At 40.4% G+C, this 20,216-nt stretch overlaps 3 protein-coding genes across 6 annotated transcripts; 2 read left to right on the top strand and 1 right to left on the bottom strand.

Annotated features, from left to right (window-relative positions):
• Window positions 1-44: 44 nt before the first annotated feature.
• On the bottom strand, window positions 45-4,028 carry nudt18 (nudix (nucleoside diphosphate linked moiety X)-type motif 18). Of its 3 annotated transcripts, none has more exons than XM_069683177.1 (7): window positions 3,953-4,028; window positions 3,312-3,484; window positions 2,358-2,468; window positions 1,639-1,741; window positions 1,319-1,442; window positions 902-1,026; window positions 45-605 (listed from the first exon to the last, which is right to left on the bottom strand). In XM_069683177.1, the coding sequence occupies exons 2-7, from the start codon at window positions 3,480-3,482 to the stop codon at window positions 223-225; spliced, it is 1,017 nt and encodes a 338-aa protein (XP_069539278.1). In that variant the 5' UTR covers window positions 3,483-3,484; window positions 3,953-4,028; the 3' UTR covers window positions 45-222. The 3 variants fall into 3 exon arrangements, with proteins under 3 accessions (XP_069539278.1, XP_069539279.1, XP_069539280.1); XM_069683178.1 differs by having other exon boundaries at window positions 3,967-4,005; XM_069683179.1 differs by lacking the exon at window positions 3,953-4,028 and adding an exon at window positions 3,603-3,725.
• A 625-nt stretch (window positions 4,029-4,653) lies between these two features.
• sdhaf1 (succinate dehydrogenase complex assembly factor 1) lies at window positions 4,654-6,438 on the top strand. Of its 2 annotated transcripts, none has more exons than XM_069683620.1 (3): window positions 4,654-4,832; window positions 5,432-5,607; window positions 5,903-6,438. In XM_069683620.1, exon 3 carries the CDS (start codon window positions 5,947-5,949, stop codon window positions 6,193-6,195), a length of 249 nt encoding a protein of 82 aa, XP_069539721.1. In that variant the 5' UTR covers window positions 4,654-4,832; window positions 5,432-5,607; window positions 5,903-5,946; the 3' UTR covers window positions 6,196-6,438. The 2 variants fall into 2 exon arrangements, with proteins under 2 accessions (XP_069539721.1, XP_069539722.1); XM_069683621.1 differs by having other exon boundaries at window positions 4,661-4,715.
• An 8,539-nt stretch (window positions 6,439-14,977) lies between these two features.
• ercc6l (excision repair cross-complementation group 6-like) lies at window positions 14,978-19,782 on the top strand. The gene has a single exon (XM_069683449.1). It carries the CDS (start codon window positions 14,993-14,995, stop codon window positions 18,491-18,493), a length of 3,501 nt encoding a protein of 1,166 aa, XP_069539550.1. The 5' UTR covers window positions 14,978-14,992; the 3' UTR covers window positions 18,494-19,782.
• Window positions 19,783-20,216: the final 434 nt, after the last annotated feature.

The following is a 20,216-nucleotide window of genomic DNA, read 5'->3' as shown; positions in this document are numbered from 1 at the left end:
AGAACATCTCACCCCTGAAAAAAGCAGAATCTTGACATTAAACATGATCATTAAGATTTTATTGCTCTGTTCACATTTATACTCTTTCAACACTCTATTGATAAATAACCATTTCTTTCAGAATAAAAGCTTTTTTCATAAAGCCAACAGTTAGTGTTCTTTTCACAATAAAAGTCCTCTGTGTAAAGTCCCAGAGGTGAACGATGCAGTGATATGATTTGGTCAGTAGAGGCTGTGGACGGGTACGATGGAGGTGTTTTTGCTCATTTCGAGGAGTTTCTCTCTCAGAGTTTGTTTCCGGACTTCACACCAGACATATCGAGGGTTTTCTACAGGCGGAGGCCGCCCCGCCCCCTTCCACTCCACCTTCTCTCCGTCCTCGTTGCGTTGGATGTGGTCGGGGACCAACGCTACCAGAGTATTGAAGCACACGCCATCCGTCTTCCCGTGCTGCCGGCCGTTGTGCTGCAGGCTGAAGACGCCCAGCGTGTTGACGTCGTGATCGTAGTATGCTTTTGGCATGGCTTCCTGCACCACCATGTTGGCCGCCCAGGTCACTGCATGGGTCTTCACCGCCGCTGCCGTGGGGATGTGGGGAGATGGGGCTGCAGGGAGGGAGGGAGGGTTAGTTAATGAACCTTCACAGACAACAAAATACACAGAGAGAAACACAGAGGGGGTGCTTTGTTTTAATTTTCGTCCTGACTGGAGTCTTCTAAAAAACAGTCACTGAGACTTACACGTAATGTAGTTCAGATTAAAACATGATTAAACCAAAAAAAGATCTCAAATGTCAAATATTGTCAACAAGACAAAGCACCTGCAGCAATGCTATCGACTTCCTCATGCAGCGAAAACAAACAACCCTAAAGTCGTTTTTATCTGATGAGCTGTCAGTTACCTTTGATGACCAGGACCCAGATCTTCTCCTCATCGTTGGTGAAGACCAGGACGAGCCTCTGCACAACGTGGCGGCTGCTCATGTCTATAGGTAATGTGACAGGGTGCCAGGGATCCTGACGGTACCTGAAGGCAGCACAGAATCCAGAGTCAGCGTTGGTGTTCAGCCTCATATTTTAACTGTATACAGAAAAATTCAAACCATGTTGGTTCGTGCAGTGTGAGCTATTTTTCCTCCTTAGAAATACTGAAATTAAACCATTTATTCACATTATTGTTACAAAAACTCGGAACATTTGTTTTTGTAGGACAAAATGTAGTTAAACTGTCTTGTTTTCTGTCTTCTCCAGAGTCTGCGATGTGTTTAGCCTAGCTTAGCACAAAGACTGTAAGCTCCAGAGAGAGTCTGATGTCGTACTTGAGTCCGCACTCGATGAGCCGGAGGATGTCTCGTCCTCTCAGTGTGAGAGCAGACTGTCTGTCCCACCAGGACGCCTGGAGAGACTCCTGATCTGCTGCTGACAGATTCTTTAAACTCCCACCTGACAACGAGACAAAAAGTTTATTTCATTAAAACACTGTAGAGAAATGTAACCTAGCACTTAACTTCAACTTTGGCATACATAGATCAGAATCAATTTTCAGTTCAGGGTTAGAGGATCAGGGGATAAATCGTTAGTGAGGGTCCTTATAAGTACAGGAGAAAAAACATGTGAGTGTGTGTGCGTGACCTCTGACCTGTGACTTTTGCCAGAAAGATGAAGCGGATCCATTGTGGTCCCTGTTCCTGGATCAGCAGCAAGGTGATTGGCTCACACTCAAAGCCCGCCTCCTCCTTCACCTGCAGACAAACAGAGCTGCTACTCTGGACAGACGTGTGTGTGTGTGTGTGTGTGTGTGTGTGTGTGTGTGTGTGAGAGAGTGTATAGCCTTTTTCCCACTGGTCAAAAAACCCGCTAACACCCGGCCTTTCTGCTTAGTGGGAAAGGCTACAATCAGCATTCGGACCCGGGTCAAATGACTCTGCAGTAGACCCGGGTAATTATCGCCTCGGCGCCGATAGGCATTGATGGGAACACAAAACCCGTGTCGACACGCTGATCTCTGCCTTTCCGGCGCGATGCTATGCTCCATCGGTAACTTCTGCGACTCCTCGTCATCTCAGGTACAAATTCCGCCCGTCTCCGTCCGAGCAGCGCTCGAACATCGTTCCAAATCTGTCGGCACCGAGTTTGATAAACAGACTGAATGAGTAACAGATACAATAAAGACCTAACCACCGTAACATCTTCACTGGTTACTAACCCTGTTTCGGGCACGTTTGTGACGTCAGACGGTGACGCAGCAGATAAGAGACCGAAAGGTGTATCATCAGCATCTATAAGCGGGTCTTCCCAGGTCTGAAAAACCTTCGTCAACGCGCTAATTTCGGTGGGAAAGAGGAATATGTTTCTCACCTCCCTTCTCAACGCCTCCTCCAGACTCTCCCCGACCTCCACCCTCCCTGCAGGAAGGTACCACTGCTTATAACAGTCCTGCTTCGCCTCTTGCACCATCAGCACCTCCTCCTGATGGACCACAAAAGAAATCACACACGCACACACATACACACACACACACACACACACACACACACACACACACACACACACACACACACACACACACACACACACACGCACACACACACATCTTTAACTTTCGGCATCTGTATGAACCTTAATTGACATAACTCATTTTTCTTTAATGTACTTTACTTTATTCACGCATTCTATGCACTCAAACTTTTAACCTTATTATTATTCAGTTGGTTTTATTCTCAATCTTATGTTGTGCATATTGTTATTATTACATTTCCTGTTTGTAAAGCACTTTTAGCTGCTTTTCTTATATGAAATGTGCTTTACAAATTAAGATTATTGTTATTATAATTATCTAGCCCCTAACTTTATCACAAGTAAATGTCTTACCACTATCTAAACTCCAATGAAACCTTGAATCTGATTACCCAGTATACAGTATACACCTCCCTTCCCACAGCTCCCCCTGGAGACATTAAAGGCTCATTACAAACACATGGAAACATACTGATGAGAAAAATCAGTGACAGCCATCTTTAACGTTTCTATAATTTTGTATAGACCAAATAATAAATAATTAATCAAGGAAAGAATTTGTAGAAATTGGTAAATTAATAATGAAAATGATGATTGATTACAGCTGTTAACTTAGAAGACTTTGAACAGTGCAGCACCACGTTATAAAAAGGTGTTACCTCTGATGTCCTCTTTTCTTGTTTTTTTAGAACCATATATTTTTTTATGGTCCCTGATATAAATGTTTTTCATAATCTAAACTCTCGTTACATCTTTCACAAAACAGAGGCTGACAGGCGAGTCAGGACAGGTGACCTTATCGTTGAAGATGACGGCGGCCACGATGTAGGTGACGGTCTTCCTAAGAGTCGCCGGTTTGCTTTGCTCCAAGCCCACATCACACAAGGTGACCTCTGACCCCTGACCGCTCAACATCCTCTCCATCTGCTCCTCCACCTGCCGCCTCTCCTCCTCCGTAACCTCCATGTCTGCAGGGACAATCATTAGCAGTAGTTATAGTAGTATTACCTGAACTTTGTGTGTAATAATAATAACAATAATAAACAGTATGGAAAGATCTCTCATTGTCTGACAGAATATAGCTACCATCAGATCATCCAACTCTAGTCCTGTTATCTTGTCCCCTTTTTATGTTCCTGTTCTGTCTCTACAGCTTGTTTAATAATCAGTTGTTACTGCTCAATAACGCTTATTATAACACTTATGTAATTTTTCTAGAAATAGCCAATAGAAGTCATTATTCCTTCCAAATGTATAAACATGCAGAGGTTGATGGCTTATAAGCTAAACTCAGAAACGAAAGGACTCTGACGGAAGCTAACGTTGGCTAATGTCCTTAAAAACACGTTTCCGCTTTCTATATTTCTCAAACTTCCCGACAGGAAATGATTATTACTCAGACAAACCAGAAAAGTAAAAGAGATAACATTATGAACCTCTCTGTATTTACAGTCCGTGTTAGCTTTCCATTCAGGGACTCTGTGCTGACTGCTGCTGCTACTCTGTTTTGACATTTGACACCTACAACCTAAACAGGAAATGAGCTTACTCTTCCGGTTCGGGCTATCCAAAACAAAAGCTTTTGGGAATATACGTAACTCCGCATTGCAGTTACATTGCAGGGGCTGAAACCATAATACAAATAAAACAATTAATAAAAATTGTAAATTCACAAATGAAGAAAGATTAAGAGGAAACCACACCAACAAAATGTCAAAGTAGAAATCAGATACTATATAAAAAATGACATGAACTGAAAAATGTGAAATAAATAAAAAGTGCTGACATTTGATAAAGCTTTCAATATGTTTTGCTTATCTCTTTGTCTTTGTGTTTGTAGGCGTAGATGACATTTGCCTGTGTCTTGTCCCGTGCCTTAGTTGACATGTATTTAAATACCTTGTTGCGTGTGAATTAAATAGGATTTTACGAAGTTAAAAGAGAAGGTCAGCATTTGTCTGCACAGACGCTTTGGTAAACCACATCTGCTAGAATAAAAAAATATATATTTTTCGGAGGTCCATACAAACTTTCTTTCATCACTTTTTGTAATATTTCGTGAATCTTTATTACGTTATTTTATTGTGAAATTCAGTACAGGAAGTCGCATTTATGTAGTGTTGTGCTTAGAGCATTGTGTCGTAACGTGTTGTAAGGTCATACAGAGGCTGATTAAAACAGCTAACACGACTTTTTAAAGTAAGTCAGGATGTAGAACAGTTTATATCACTGTTGATTAACTAACCTTTGATTCACTGACTGAAAGAAACAGCGGGAATATTTTGAATCTCTTTGCAAACGCACAGTGTCAAACTGGTGAGCTAACTCTGTTTTATCATACAGTTTACACGCGTTGGCTGTTTATAGGTTATTAAAACGTTGACATTTGGCTGACAGTTTCTATTTTTCGACCAGTTTTACTGCTGGCTTGTACTAAAACATAACTTTTACCTGTATAGTTGTTTAAACGATAATATCTGGTAGCTACTGTTGAAAAATACACCATGGAAGGAAGGGAGGGATATTTCAGACAGTCATTACATGATATTGCTCTAACACATATACTGTGTGTATGGATGCAAAACTTCTTAAAATGAAATGAATCCTACGAGCTAAATGTATAGCTTTGGAAGTTTGGTCATTTCTTGTACTTCTAATTTCTGTGCGTGGTGGTAAATTGATCATATAAGTTAACATTTTGCTGACTGGCTCATAATTGTTAATATGCTGATCTGCCTGCTGTAAATGTTATACTTAGAGCTCCAACATCATTAGCATGAATTTGATTTGTCGAAATACAAAGTTGGCCTTTGTAAGTTGTCAGAATGATGACAATGATTTCTGTATCTTGTGTTTCATTACTAGACTGTAGCTGTCACTGTCTAAACTCACTGGTGTGACTTTAACTCCTACAGTCAAACATCAGATCCTGCCTCCGTCCACTCTGTGTAAGCTCAACACCTGAACACCCCAGAAGACTTCTCAGCCAATCAGAGCTTCTCCTGCACACCCCCAGCCAGAATAAAATAAGTCATCGTGGCTGTTTGCAAGACCAGAGGCCAGAAAACTCAACAAACAAAGCAGAGAAGTGGTACGTTCAGGGTCTTCTGTGTTCAATCTGTGGTTCCAGCTTTACAGTCACGACACAGGGTTCAACATCATCTTTAGTTTCTGTCTGTAATCTTCAATCTGTCCTCAGAGGAACAGGGATCTCCTGCAGGCTGAACCTGTTGTGTTAAAACTTTGAATAGAGAGAAGTTTTGGAGTTTCTAATTCATTCAGTCAAACTCCCATCACAGCATCATCAAGTGGAGATTACAGGAACTACAGCTGAAGGTACTCCAGTTGAGGTACAGCTTCCTGTTGACCTGGTGCCTCTTTTTCAGTTTTCACAGAAGGATCTCTGCTCCCGTGAGGTGGAGTTTGTGCGATGGTGAGGCACAGTAAGCTACAGAAGCAGGTCCTGGCTCTGTACCGGCAGTTCCTTCGGGCCGGCCAGGACAAACCGGGTTTCATCCCCCGAATCCGAGATGAGTTCAGGGAGAACGCTCGCATCAAGAAGACAGACGTGATGCACATCGAGTATCTGTACCGACGAGCAACAAGGCAGCTCGAGCAGCTGAAGGATGTCAACACCAAACAGCTTGGAACCTTCTCCAAACCTGGAGAGAAGAGTTGACCTCTGAGGGCATCATGGGACCCTAAATGACACAGACAAATACCTCTCAAAGACTTGGTTACTACAGCTGGGATGCTGCATTCAATTCCAGTCAGAAAATAAATACTCAGTGTGGAGAAAACTTGTAATGAAATACATATTTTCAATGTTGTAAAGCTGTAGTACAGCAAATATGTGAGTGCAAGTGTTCACTGTCTTTGACTGTTTGGACTCATGGAAATTAATAAACTTTATTTAATGATATTTACAATAAACTCAGTGATGTGCACAAAACTGGAATATGGAAATGATTCATTTTGCAGTAATTATCACAGAGATTTGACAGATTATGGTTTTACAGACAAAGCACATGATTCATTTATGATATATGAAATACTACTGCTACAACTATTACATTTGAACTACTAATACAAATGAAAAATAATGTTGTGTTGTTGAAAGGTGTTAAATGTAATATTCCACTATTTTAAATTAACAGTATATAACATACTATGAGAGGGAAGATCTCTCTCATGGATTTTAGCCTTAAAATACTATCTCTACCCTGTGACATTGCTTCTTTAACTTCAGTAGAAGAGCACCATCTCCACCGCTGTTTTACCCCAATATAGAAAAGGATGTAAGTGATTTGACCGCTAGGAGGCAGTAGCGGTCTGAATCTCCCAGTCTCCGAAACGACACTAACGAAGAAGAAATGTAAACAGGAAATAAGACGCCTCCCATCTTCTAGTCGACAGAATCTTCTCTTTTCGGTGTATACCTGTTAAAGTAGCGAATTTAGCTGCAATTGTCGTTTGTAAAGAAAGAGTAAGATTTGTCTTTGGTCACAACAGTTCTCTGTTTGTTTGTTTTTGTCGTTTATTCGTCAGTTTTTCGGGTTGTCTGTCATGTCGGGTTCACTGAACTCGGGAGGGGAGATGAGCAACGCTCAGTTAATTCAGCAGGTAAGAAAAATACATTAATATCAACGTTAATACATGTGTCCCTAACCATTTAACTTATTTATGGTTGGTTTACCTTCTTGTATTGTGTAGCATATAAACCAGTGTCAAATCACATCAACCATTCAATCAATCTATGGTATAATTGCATTGTGAATTATTACTGCTAAACTTAGTCCACACATGAAAAATTAGATTTCATCATTTTAATTATTAATGACAAAGATGGCACATTCTTTTAAAAGGCTCTCAGAGAGAAACAAAGCCATGACATCCAGCTCCCTTCAAGAACTGTTATTCCCATCACTACTACCCCACTCTCACCTCTTCTTTTATCTTATCATTGAGAGCAAAAGAAAGGACAGTTTTGTAGAGTTAACTCACTAAACATATAGTCTGAAATTCTGGGCAAACGGAAAGAGAGGGAAACAGTGAATGCATGGGCTTTATAAAAGAAGAAAGAAAAACAAGGCACAGAGGGAGGGAAGAACAAGGACATTATTATTATCATAACCTTTATTTAACCAGGAAAAGTCCCATTGAGATTAACAATCTCTTTTTCAAAAGAGATCTGGACAAGACAGGCAGCAGCGTAATAAACACAAAAAGGGACAACATTTAAAGAATACAAAACATTTTTAAAACTTAATATAATTAAATTAAAAACATTGACATCCGAAAGAGTCCACCTCTAGTTCTTTCATTTTGGATTTAAATGCATTTAACGAGATTAATTTATTGAGTTTCAAGTCCTTTTGCAATGTATTCCATGTGGCGTGTGCAGAATACACAAAAGCCCTTTTTCCAATTTCTGTACGTTTGGGACAGAAAGCATAAAGAGATCCTGAGAGCAAAGAGTACTGCCCGACACTTCTTTGTTGAAACTGGCACATAGGTTGTAAGGGAGCAGACCAAGAATTCCCCAAAAGTATACCAATGACAGAGTCTACGAGTGGCCATAGAGGGCCACCCTACCTGAGAGTATAATTCACAGTGGTGAGTCAGAGCTTTACAGTTGGTAATGAACCTCAAGGTAGCATGGTAAGCAGGGTCAACCATATGAAGACACTGAGCAGAGGTATGCATACATAAAAGATCACCATCGTTCGTAACAGTCTCTGTTTCTCTTCCCTCAAGAGTAACCACCAAAGGGGTATTTTTTAGCCGTCGTAAACAACATGAGTTTGGTCTTATCTGCATTAAGAACAAGTTTCAGCTCAAGTAGCGAATTTTGGATTACAATAAAACCCTTTTTTAAGTGTTCAAAGGCCTGTACAAGAGCGGATGCCCAGCAGTATATAACTATATCATCCGCATAACAAATTAAAATTAGCATCTGACATGTTTTTAACCAGATTATTGATATAAATAGTAAATAAAAGTGGGCCTAATACAGAGCCCTGTGGTACGCCTCTGTAGATGGACATAATATCAGAACATAGACCAACATATCTCATGCACTAACATCTATCACTAAGGTCGTTTGAGAACCAAGCGACTGCTTGCTCCGAGATGCCTGAGTTAAGAAGTCTGACTTTTAAGATGTCATGATCCACTGTGTCAAAGGCTTTGGCAAGATCAATAAAGAGAGATGCACAGTGTTGCTGCTTGTCAAGTGCATGTGATGATACTATGTTTTTGTCTAAAGCCTGATTGATAATGAACAAAAACCTGACATGCAACAGATTCAATTAGAGAGTGTTTAAAATCACCAGAATGAACCTTTATAAAAGTCTTCCTCCTTCCTGCAGATGGCGCTGCTGCGCTGGCTGAGCTCACAGACTGAACAGGACCGCAGGATTCTGACTGCAGTGACGGGCGTCCAGGTCGGCAGAGAGCTCCTGAACCGGGTCACCGGTCAGGACAAAGTGGACGCTTACAAGGTACCTGAGTGCTGCCTGCACCTGATGAGTCAGGTTTTAGCATGGGAGCCCTGAAGTCTCATTTAAAAAAACAAAAAAAACACTTTGGTTTTAGAATTATATGAATAGAAAATGTAAATTGAATTAACTTAATAACAGCAAAATAATAAACATCAAATGTTTTTGCTGTGTGTTAAAATAGTATATATTATTCCACAATTGTACTTTTATGTATTTTAATGCTGATACTTTTGTTCTTTTACTGATAACTGTTCAAATCTTAATGTAGTCTTCCTAGCTGAAATTTCTTTCAGGCTCATGTGGTGTGTGTGTGTGTGTGTGTGTGTGTGTGTGTGTGTGTGTGTGTGTGTGTGTGTGTTTCCTCAGAGAGAGTGCATCCTGAGCATCTCACAGTACATCAGAGACAACCCGCGGGCCTCAAAGGACCAGATCAACACCGAGGTGGAGAAGAGAGTTCTGGTTTTCGCCGCTCGTGTCCAAGCTCTGGAGAAAGCTCCGCTATTCTCGCTGAATGTTTAAATGTTAATCACAGATGTTAAAAGATTGTATGTCTTTACAGCTGAAAATGTAAGCCCATCCTACATTTAAAGATATACTTTTATATTTTACAGTATATTTGTGTAAATATCTTGTGCTTTTTAATGATTAGCCAACTATTTAACTGCTTTTATCAGAAACCTGAATTGGATATCTGGAGGTTTTAAGTGGATGTAATTTTGAAAACCAGCTGATTCCTGTAATTTAGCTAAAAAAAAAATCTTCTGTAAAATCCCTGTATATCTTAGTGTTAATCTAGACCTCCCTGACTTCTCAGAATAAAAGCCTCTGTAAGCACACATCCCCACTGTGCAGTTCTTTTAAGAGAGATTTTCTGCAGGTTAAACAACAAGGAGTGATTATAAACTGGTGTGTGAGGAGATGTAGAGCTACTCAGAGACAGTTGCTTCCTCTCTTAGCGGCAGCCCTAGAAGGTGAACCGTTTCCTCCTGCCCCCATTTACTTGTTCCACAGAGATGCCCAAAAACACAGTATGTATGTGTAACTACACGGCAGTGCAAGTTGCATTAAATTTAAAATACAATACAAAACTCCACCTTAATGCCATCTATCTATCTTTTGTCACCGCCCATTAGCAAACTTTTCTCGTGTGAAAAGGAAATATAAATGTTGAACCCTGCAGAGGTGACTTGTCTGGGCATGTGCCAGTGAAACGTGGGTATTGGTTTCATTTTTGCAAAATGCCAACCACAATGATGAAAGGTTGAGCCTTGTGTAGACTATAAGATTTTGAATCACATTAAAAGCTCGTATTTTGTCCACCCCAATTTATAAACACCAGTTTTACATTGAAAAGGGTGTCATATATACCCCCCTTTTAACAAATGTTATATAAATATTTTATCATGTACAGAATATGATCTGTTGATTTTTCTTTTGGTTATGTATTCAATATTTCTGCCAGTTATATGTTTTTGCAACCTTAGAGAGTTTATATACTTAACTTATAATTCATGATAACAAGATTAAGTAATTTGAAACCAAATTTAAACATTTACTACTTTATTTATTTATTTATTTTTTAAAGTTGGTGATCATTGAATTATTGACCTAAAAAATGGTTGACACATTCAGGGTTTACTTTCCATCTTATTACACCTATGGCATTATTTCCCTGTTATTTTACATATTTTATTTGTAGTTTGAAAGGTATATTGTTTTTTTACATTTGTTATTGAATTCGCTCAACAGTAAAACGTTAGATCTATTGTCCATAATTGTGTATAACTAAGACGAGATAAGACAACTTAACTGCACTTGAAATTACAGGAAATCGAAATCTACCTTCGGTATAATTGCAACATCATTTTTTTTTTAAGTAAACCTGGCGACTTCTGGGAATTAAGAACTTTCCAAAACTGAAATTTAGGGACATTCCCTGGGAAAGTTTAATCCAGGCAGTCGTTTTCATCGAGGATGGAACATCTTCCCTTTTCCTGCTTGGTTCAACGCAGATTATTGGCAGTGCTTTGATATATGTCCCGCCTACTGAATTGCCTATAGCTCCGATTGGACAACCAGTTTGTGGCGTCACTATACCGTCCTCTCTGATTCGTCGGGAAAAAATGGCGGGTGAAAAGCTGACGGTTCAAACACACCAACTTCCGAGTCAGTCAATCCTCCAGCAGCTACCAGTGTGTGTGCGTCCTTCTTACCCGTCCATCCCATGTACCGTTGAGACGCTATTTTCTTTAGGATGGATGTTTCTCAACATAACGGCGGAGTTAAGGAGATTTCCGAGAAACTGGAAAAGTAAGTATAGTTCCCAACGTTCATTTTAAGAACTGCTAACTGTTAGCATAAGTACTAACCTCCCACTGGTTAACGCGAGTGACAGCTTAGCCACGTTCAGGTAAACGGTAAAGGTGGTATTCATTTGTGTTTACAGGGATTTTCATTTTTAGTAGAGTCTGAACGCCAAAATATATAACGTCGATATATTTTATGTTTAACTGGGCTGACTGTAAAATCATTCGTACAGTACTAAACACATCTTTTACGGATTTAAGGATTATTTTGTTTATAAGACATTGTTTTCTGGTGATAATACTGATTTAGAACATTCATGTACATTTCTGTCTTAAGTACATTTTTCTGGCGCTTGTACTTTTTACAACATTCACATAACACATAAAAACACAACATAACCGATGTACATATATGTAGGTTTGGCATGTACAGATGTGTTGTACAGCCTGATTGAGGTAAAATAGACCTCCTGTATTTTTCTGTGGAACAGTGGAGATGGAGGAGTCTGTAGCTGAAGTTGCTCTTCAGATTATCCAGCATGTTATGGAGAGGGTCCATAACAGTCCGTAATAGTCAACAGTTTCTCCTGTATTCTGGCCTTAACAACCTCTTCCAGTCTGATGAGCTGCAGGCCAACAGCCTATTTAAACAGTTTATTGAGTCTGTTGTCGCCACAACAGCAAAGAAGGTTGTGCGCACAACAACAGACTGGTAAAACATTTTGAGCATTTTGTTAGTCCGTGTTTACAAATATAATATAATATAATATAAATCATCACTTATGGCATATGCAGACCCTTGTGAGACCCTTCCCTCTGCATCTATTTGTTTTGCTTTGCACCGGACGTTTTCAGGAGGGGCGCTGTTGTGGTTCCCTGAGCCAATCACAGCGTGTAGGTGAGTGTGGGTGTGGCTTAAATTAGCAACTGGGCCCCATTCAGACCGGTGAACATGGTTAAAGAGCGATGCAGAGTTGGCCTTTTTTCTGTTGGACAGGTAGGTGCCTCAAACCGGGTATGACAAGCTAACCGGTGCTTAGCATGGTAGCGCAACGGTAACAGGCAATTAGCTCGGCGGAGTGGGCGTGTTCTAGCACGAGAGAGTGAGAGTGAGCACTCACAACTTCCTCAGATGCAGCCCCAGGTAAATGTTGTCTAAAGCGTTTTTATAAAAACAAAATACAGTCTGACATGTCCAAATTTAAGTCACTAATTGAGACTCAACAATCCAACCACACATATAAAACTATTACTGACTATTGGTAACAGAAAACTATTGAAGTTAAAGATATAGTCTTTAGATCTCAGTTTCGTTCTCTTTGGCAGCACCCATGTCAATAAATGGTAGTTACGGGAGCACACTTGCCAGATATCCAGTGTTGCATGTGTGACGTCCATGGTTGGCTCCGGGTTGTTAGGTGGGTTTCCCTAGCTGACAGTCAATTTCCTTTTTAGACTGCCTTCATCTGAGTGGATTTTCACTTCTTGTTGAAGTTGTATCTGTAGTCATCCATCTTTTCTTTGTTTGTTCAGCCATAGTAGATTACTGTTTACTCGCAACACTTGCAGAGAGCGGAAAAGCAGCCGCTTAGCTCCGCCTACCCTCTCTGGCACACCAACCACTGCTGGGACATTGCAAAACGTGTCACTAACTGGGCGCCACTTGTGTTTTTCTTTCTGCAAATGTCACCACAGACACCCAGTCTGTAATACTGCAAATGCATCAGGCTTTTATCAGTGTGCCATAGGCTCAATCACCATTGTGTTACCTCATTCGGTGACAGATGGTGACTTAACAGACATTTACCTTTTATTATTACTTTAAATACCTGATAGGTGACTGATTACTACTGTCATGTTTTTGTTTGTGGCTGTCTCATGTTTAGGTTTCTGATTTCGGGTTTCCGATCTCTTTAAGGCTGTTTTTTCATAAACAGCGGAGAAGGGAAGATAATAAGCTGTATATTTATATTAGGATGCTTTTTGCATACGTTTATGTTTCTTTCCGTCTAACCTTAACTTTGTTTTGACAGATCTTTAACCATGGATACAGATGACAAGATGGAAGCCTACCAAAGGTAACTGAGAAATTCAATGTTCTTTTGTTTGTAAAAGAAATGCAATAATTTTGCCAGTTAAAAAAATATATTTTTGCCATCTAAGTACATTAAATCTAATGTTCTAATCTAATAAAACAATTGATAAGAGACAGAGGGATTACTATCTCCCTGTACAAACAGTCTTTGAGATCAGCGCTGACACAAACATCAGTAACAAGTAAGTAATATAGTAAACGATGCCCTCAGATGTTTATTCAACATTACAGACCTCAGGATCAATTTTTTTGAATATCAAAGAAGTGAGTTTGGTGATGTACATGACTTGTGGGGAAACAGGATGATTGGTCAAATTTGTGGAAAAGTTGCAGCAATTGGTTGAATTTGAGGGATTGCAACTTTCTGGAGGGACTGATTATTATGAAACATGTTTTGTTATTGATATCTAATAATGTGATCTGTTTAATATTTGATCAATTCATTACTTGGTATCAAGTGAAAATGTTATGCTATATTTCTATCCACCAAACTCACAGTTAAGCTGATTACGTTTTCTGAACCGTCTTACTTAATAAATTGCTTTTTAAAGCACCAGCGTCATCAGCAGTCACATGACATCCCCTCTTTATTACAAGCTACTACACATTGTATTAAAACAGAGCGCTTTACAGGATTTACAGCTTCAGAGCTTTAGTATCATCCACCCATCTCTACAAAAAGACACAGAGAGATTAAAGCCAGAAGGAATGTTGTGGTTGTAAAAGGGAAGGTCAATTAACTTTTAATTTAGAGGAATATCAGTAGCATGACATCAGACATAAAGTAAACACACAATTTTATAAACTAGAGAGTAAAATAGTAGAGCAAAAATAACTATTACCAAAATAAACTAAACCCTGATTCTTTGTTCTTTGTTTGTGAATCTAAAATGTCTCTAGTAATTAATGCAGCATTCCTCTTTCTAAACTTTTAATCGATTAGATGATCATCTGAAAATTAACCAGCAAACATTTTGATAATTGATTTGTAATTTTAGTGATGATTCTTAAAGCAAAAACTCCAATCATTGGGGTTTTCATTGGAGACTCTAAATTATGAGTGTTTGATGCTTAACTTGTTAAACTAAAAAATGTCATGGTTTTAAACTGTTCATCAAAGTAACTTACATTTTTATCACTATTTATTGGATTAATCTTAAAAACTATTGTTAATAAGTAAAGTAACTGAATTAATGATTAGTTGCGGCTCTAGTTCAGTATTTTGTGTTATTATTAAGACACTAATGCCATGCTTTTTTAACCTGCAGATTCATTCAAGACGGTAAAGATGTTGCCAGACAAGGGGACATGTGCAAAGCTCTGGAGTTCTTCAAATTGGCCTACAACATTCACCAGAGTCAAAAACTTGAAAGCCGGATAAAGAAAATTGAAGAACTTATTTCTCAGAATGATTCAGAGGATGAGGATGAAGAGTTTGTCAATGTGAACAACAGTGGTTTGATGCTGTTCAAAGATTTACATGACAAGCTTTATGACTACCAGAGAAACGGAGTGGCCTTCTTGTACAGTCTCTACAGAGATGGTCATAAAGGTGGGATCCTGGCCGACGACATGGGCCTTGGTAAAACCATTCAGGTGATATCATTCCTCTCTGGTATGTACGACAGTGAGCTTGTTAAACACACCATGCTAGTCATGCCGACTTCACTCATCACAAACTGGACCAAGGAGTTTGCAAAGTGGACTCCCGGCATGAGGGTCAAGGAGTTTCACGGAGCCAGCAAAGGAGAGAGGACGAGGAGTTTGGAGAAAGTTCAGAGGAGAGGTGGTGTCATCATCACAACATACACTATGCTTATGAACAACTGGCAGCAGTTGTCGTCATACCATGGTAAAGAGTTCATATGGGACTACATGATCCTGGATGAGGCACACAAAATAAAAACCTCAACCACCAAAACAGCCAAAAGTGCCTACGCTATACCTTCAAAAAACCGAGTTCTTCTCACAGGCACTCCAGTCCAGAACAACCTAAAAGAAATGTGGGCTCTCTTTGACTTTGCTTGCCAAGGCACTCTCCTGGGCACAGCTAAGACATTCAAAACAGAGTATGAGAACCCCATCACCCGAGCCAGAGAGAAAGACGCCACTCCAGGAGAAAAGGTCCTCGGGTCTCGGATGTCTGAGACTCTAATGGCCATAATAAAACCCTACTTCCTCCGCAGAACTAAAGCAGAGGTACAGAAAAGCAAAATGAACGGCAAATATCCTTGCAAAGAGGAAAATTCAGATGACAAGGACAGCCAAGACCGAGATTCTCCAAAAGATTCTGGAGCAGTCATGCCCACACTGACAAGAAAGAACGACCTGATTGTCTGGACTTACCTGAGCTCTGTACAGGAGGACATTTACAGGCAGTTTATATCTCTGGACCACATCAAGGAGCTGCTCATGACCTCCAGATCACCTCTAGCTGAATTAACCATTCTGAAAAAGCTGTGCGACCACCCAAGACTTCTCTCTGCTGCAGCCATATCCAAGTTAGGCCTGGAGGAAAACACACCTGAAAGTCAGCAGAACGAAGATACAGACACTCACAACATCGCTAACGTTCCTGACGACACCTTAATATCTGAGTCTGGGAAACTTGTCTTTCTTTTTGCACTTCTTGAAAGGCTTAGAGAAGAGGGCCACCGCACACTTGTGTTTGCTCATTACCGGAAAGTACTTGACATCATCGAACGCATCCTTGGAAACAGAGGATTCAAAGTAATAAGACTGGATGGCACAATAACACAGATTGCAGAAAGGGAGAGGCGCATCACTTTGTTCCAGACAGATCAACGTTACTCTGTCTTCCTCCTCACCACACAGGTTGGAGGAGTTGGTATTACTTTGACGGCAGCAAACAGAGTCGTGATTTACGATCCCAGCTGGAATCCGGCAACAGACGCCCAGGCAGTTGACAGGGCCTACCGCATCGGCCAGACTGAAAATGTTGTCATCTACAGGCTGATCACCTGCGGCACAGTGGAGGAGAAGATCTACAGACGTCAGGTTTTCAAAGACTCCCTCATCAGACAGAATACCGGAGACAAAAAGAACCCCTTTCGGTACTTCAGCAAGCAGGAGCTGAAGGAGCTCTTCACTCTGGAGGACCCACGCTCCTCATCCACACAGCTGCAGCTTCAGGCCCTGCACTCCAGACATCGACACACAGACCCTGAACTGGACGTGCACATTGCCCACCTCCACTGCATGGAGATGTTTGGGATCTCTGACCATGACCTCATGTTCTCCCTTGATGTGAACCATGACGAAGCCCCAGAAGGTGAGGAGGCACATTACATTGAAGGGAGGGTCCAGAAGGCCCAGAAGCTGATGAAGGCTGAGTCAGAGCTCCAGATGCAGCTGGCAGAGAGCATGGCGTCCAGCACAGAACCCGCCTGGCTCAGGCAACCGGTTGACAACAACAGAGAGCGGCCTCATGAGAAAAAACAGAGAAATTCAAGACCAAGTCCTCCTTATCCACAAAATGACAGCAACGTTAACGGGTCACCAGTTGTGGTAGAATTGGACCAGTCAAGTTCTGGAAAGGAGGACACCCCAAAGAATCTGAGCATCCAAGTTATTGACCTAACTGCAGATGAGGGTATGACACAAGAACAACATGTTGTAGATGTAAGCCAAGACAGGCTTCCCAAGCTGAACCTGGATTCCTTGAACCACCAACCTGTCAAGCACGAGAGGAATTACTTGGACATAGACACCTCTCCCAAGGAGGTGATTGAGGAGTCTTTTGTGATGTCTGAGGCCACTGAGGCAGTAGCAGAAGACCTAGCAGATGCTTCAGTTCAAGAACCAATGGAAGAATCTGCAATGTCTGAGGCTGCAGGGGACGGCAGTCTTGCTTATATTACAGCAGTCGATGAAGATGAACAGCTGAACGGAACTTCAGACTCTCAATACGACTCAAAAATGGACTTAGGCCTTTCTCGTGTCACACCCCTGAAGAACAAAAGACTTTCTGTCTTGCAAGCCTCCAACACAAGTTTCAAAGCAGAAACATCATCCCGAGTCAGCTCGGGACTCGAATCCTTCGAAGGCAACTTCAATTTACAGCTCGAGGAGAGCGACATTTTCTCAGACCAAGAAGTCCAGGATCATCATGAGACTGAAGAAGAGGAAAGGAGGCTGCTGTCTCATTTGAAGATGGACGGCAGTTTTGATGTGAATAAATCCCTTTCTGAGAGACAACATAAAGACTCAGTCCGGCAAAGCCTCAACAACAATGCCTCAGAAATTGAGGAGTCAATGAATGATTCTATTCCAGTAACCAAGAAGAAAAGAGCAGCAGTGATTTATGACAGTGAAGAAGAAGAAGATAATGACGATAGGCAAGAGTTGAAGAGTCAACTTGAAAACTCCTTCCAGGTTCTCGGAGCCTCCACACCTAAAGCAGCGCCCTCAGGCTCCACCCCTCTCCGGTCAAGAAAGAGTGTTGGAGGAAACACCTCTGTGGCCTCACGCCGGTCCCTCCTCCAGTCCATTATCGAGAACACGGGGAACCCCAACCAGGACATGGAAAACGAGGACGAGTGGGAGGACACTAACGATTCAGAGAGGCATTCTGATGAGGCGGAAGAGGAGGACATCATTGACTTAACTCATGATGGGCTTCAGTTGGAGGAGACCGTTGGAGAGACATTAAACACAGAGGGAGAGGAGGAGGTAGAAGAGGAGGTAGAAGAGGAGGAGATGGAAGAAGATGAGGAGGAGAACTCTGAGTCAGCAGATACCGTTGATGAGTCAGGAGAGGAAATGAGCAGCAACCTGGAGGAATCCACCAGTGAGCCTGAGCTAGCCTCCTCAGAGAATATGGATCAGTGCACAACTGAATCAGGAGTCAAGATGGACGGAGCTAAAGACATCATGAAGTCTGAGGACGACAGCTACGACTCCCTGGTCAGCAGAGGGAAGGAGAACTACGGCAAAGGGAAGCTGGATGATGCCCTGGGCTTCTTCCTGAGAGCTATCGACATCAAACCTGGAGATCCTGAAATTCAGCTCATGACCATCCAACTGTACCGGCAGCTGAGTCAGAGAAGTTAACATCTGTTCAGAACAATCCTGCGATGGATTACAACCTCAAACAGGACTACACAGACTGTTCAGCAAATCCATGTGCATACCAAAACCAACAATGTGTTTGGTCGTCTTAAAATACTCCCCTACTTTTCTTCTGTTGCTCCCAGCTCCAAGTCAGTTGGTTCCTAATGAAGATGTCTCACAAAGAATGAGTCTGAGCCATGCTAGCAGCTCTATTAGGCTGTGTGCAGAAACAGCGATGCTTTTAGCAATATTTAACTACAGCTACATAACTTCTACAGGTATATGTTGAAAATAAAAGATATGAAAAAAAAGTTTTGTAAATTGTACCTGCTTATAATTTGAAAGTCTAAGGATTATCAAAGTCATTAGGATTCAACCTTTAGGATCTTAATTGTGAGTAAGGAATAAGGGCTGCAGATATTAGGTATTTTTATTAGTGCTAAATTTTTGGTGATCATTTTCTTGACTGGTTGTTTGGTCAGTCCACCACTTTGATGCAGATTAAAATATCTCAACTCTATTGGAACGAATGTCATGACATTTCTTTTAAAGCTGCCAGAATTCGTCCATAAATTAGCTAGTAAAGAGACAGAAAAGTAATCAGCAACTTTTATGTATTCAATAAATAATGTTTCAGTGTTCAAGCAAAAAAAGGCAAAATACTTAATACTAAAAATGTAATATTTTAGTTTTTTCAGGACTGCTGCCTAGATAAAAAGGACATTTGACAACATCAGTTGGGACATTTTTCTCTGTTTAAGGATGTTTTTTGGAACATCAGCTGCTAGCATGGTTTAAAAGGCTCAGTTGTTTCCTATAAGAGTGTGTGTTCATGGTACTGACTGAGATTTGTTTATATGAGGAAACATGTAAAATATCACCTGAGTTAAACTCTTAAAGACTCTTTCCTTTAACCTTTTTGCTAAAACCTGACAACTTCGCTTTAGAAACTCATTTGGAATTTTTCCTTGTAAACTACCAAACTGATTGAATGGACATCTGGAAGTCTCAGCATCTGATCCTTTGCACAAAATACCATTTAGAACGTTGATGAGAAATTATTTGTTTTGCAGATAATTTTCAAAATCTTGATTTCTTTCATTTTATATATTATTGCTGCTAAAAGCCTGTATAATATTTCTGTGTTGTGTGATTTAAAAAAAAAAAAAGACGTTTGATAATCATAGTTGTTTATGTTGCATGTTTTCAGCTGGTTCAGAATTAAGGCCTTGTTATTGAGCAGCACCTAGTTAAATATTTACGTCATTTTTAGGGAAGAAAATCTAAATGTTTACAGTCCATTATGATAAAAGTTGTTAATAAAATGTTATTACTTATCTGTTAATTAAAAAAAATGTAAACCATACTTGTATATATTGTTTGTTACTAAAATGAGAATGTCCTAGTAAAATAGTTTTTTTGTTAGTTTGGGTTGAAACTTCACATGGACTTTCTGCAGACAGGGAAGAAGATTTCTTAACTGATATATTTATTAATGAGTCTGTAATTTGCAAGTTTTCATTGTCAGTGTAATATTAATTATTTACAGCCCCAAATCCATAGAAATTAAATGTACTTGTTTTACAGAAGCTTCCTGAAAAAGGACTCAAAAGATCAAAAGTGATTCAGTAAATTTACAATTTACAAAGTTTCAGTGTACCTGTCTTTACAGCAGAAATCCTTCATTTTAATTTGTGAAAAAAAGAGCAAAAAGGCTGCCAAT

This window comes from Semicossyphus pulcher, unplaced genomic scaffold (genome assembly GCF_022749685.1).
Source record: "Semicossyphus pulcher isolate SPU_LCO1_2020_fin unplaced genomic scaffold, fSemPul1.0.p SCAF_6, whole genome shotgun sequence".
Taxonomy (NCBI): Eukaryota; Metazoa; Chordata; class Actinopteri; order Labriformes; family Labridae; genus Semicossyphus; species Semicossyphus pulcher.
Note: the sequence above shows the minus strand (reverse complement) of the source record. Positions and strands in the feature narration are given on the sequence as shown.

Excerpts from the sequence above, each read along its gene's own strand:
- sdhaf1 (XM_069683620.1), top strand. The coding sequence starts at position 5,947 with ATGGTGAGGCACAGTAAGCTACAGAAGCAGGTCCTGGCTCTGTACCGG.
- nudt18 (XM_069683177.1), bottom strand. The coding sequence starts at position 3,482 with ATGGAGGTTACGGAGGAGGAGAGGCGGCAGGTGGAGGAGCAGATGGAG. Across the intron at positions 1,742-2,357 it reads AGGAGGCGTTGAGAAGGGAG|GTGAAGGAGGAGGCGGGCTT; the intron begins GTGAGAAACATA and ends GTTTGTCTGCAG. Across the intron at positions 1,443-1,638 it reads CTTTCTGGCAAAAGTCACAG|GTGGGAGTTTAAAGAATCTG; the intron begins GTCAGAGGTCAC and ends TCTCGTTGTCAG.
- ercc6l (XM_069683449.1), top strand. The coding sequence starts at position 14,993 with ATGGGCCTTGGTAAAACCATTCAGGTGATATCATTCCTCTCTGGTATG.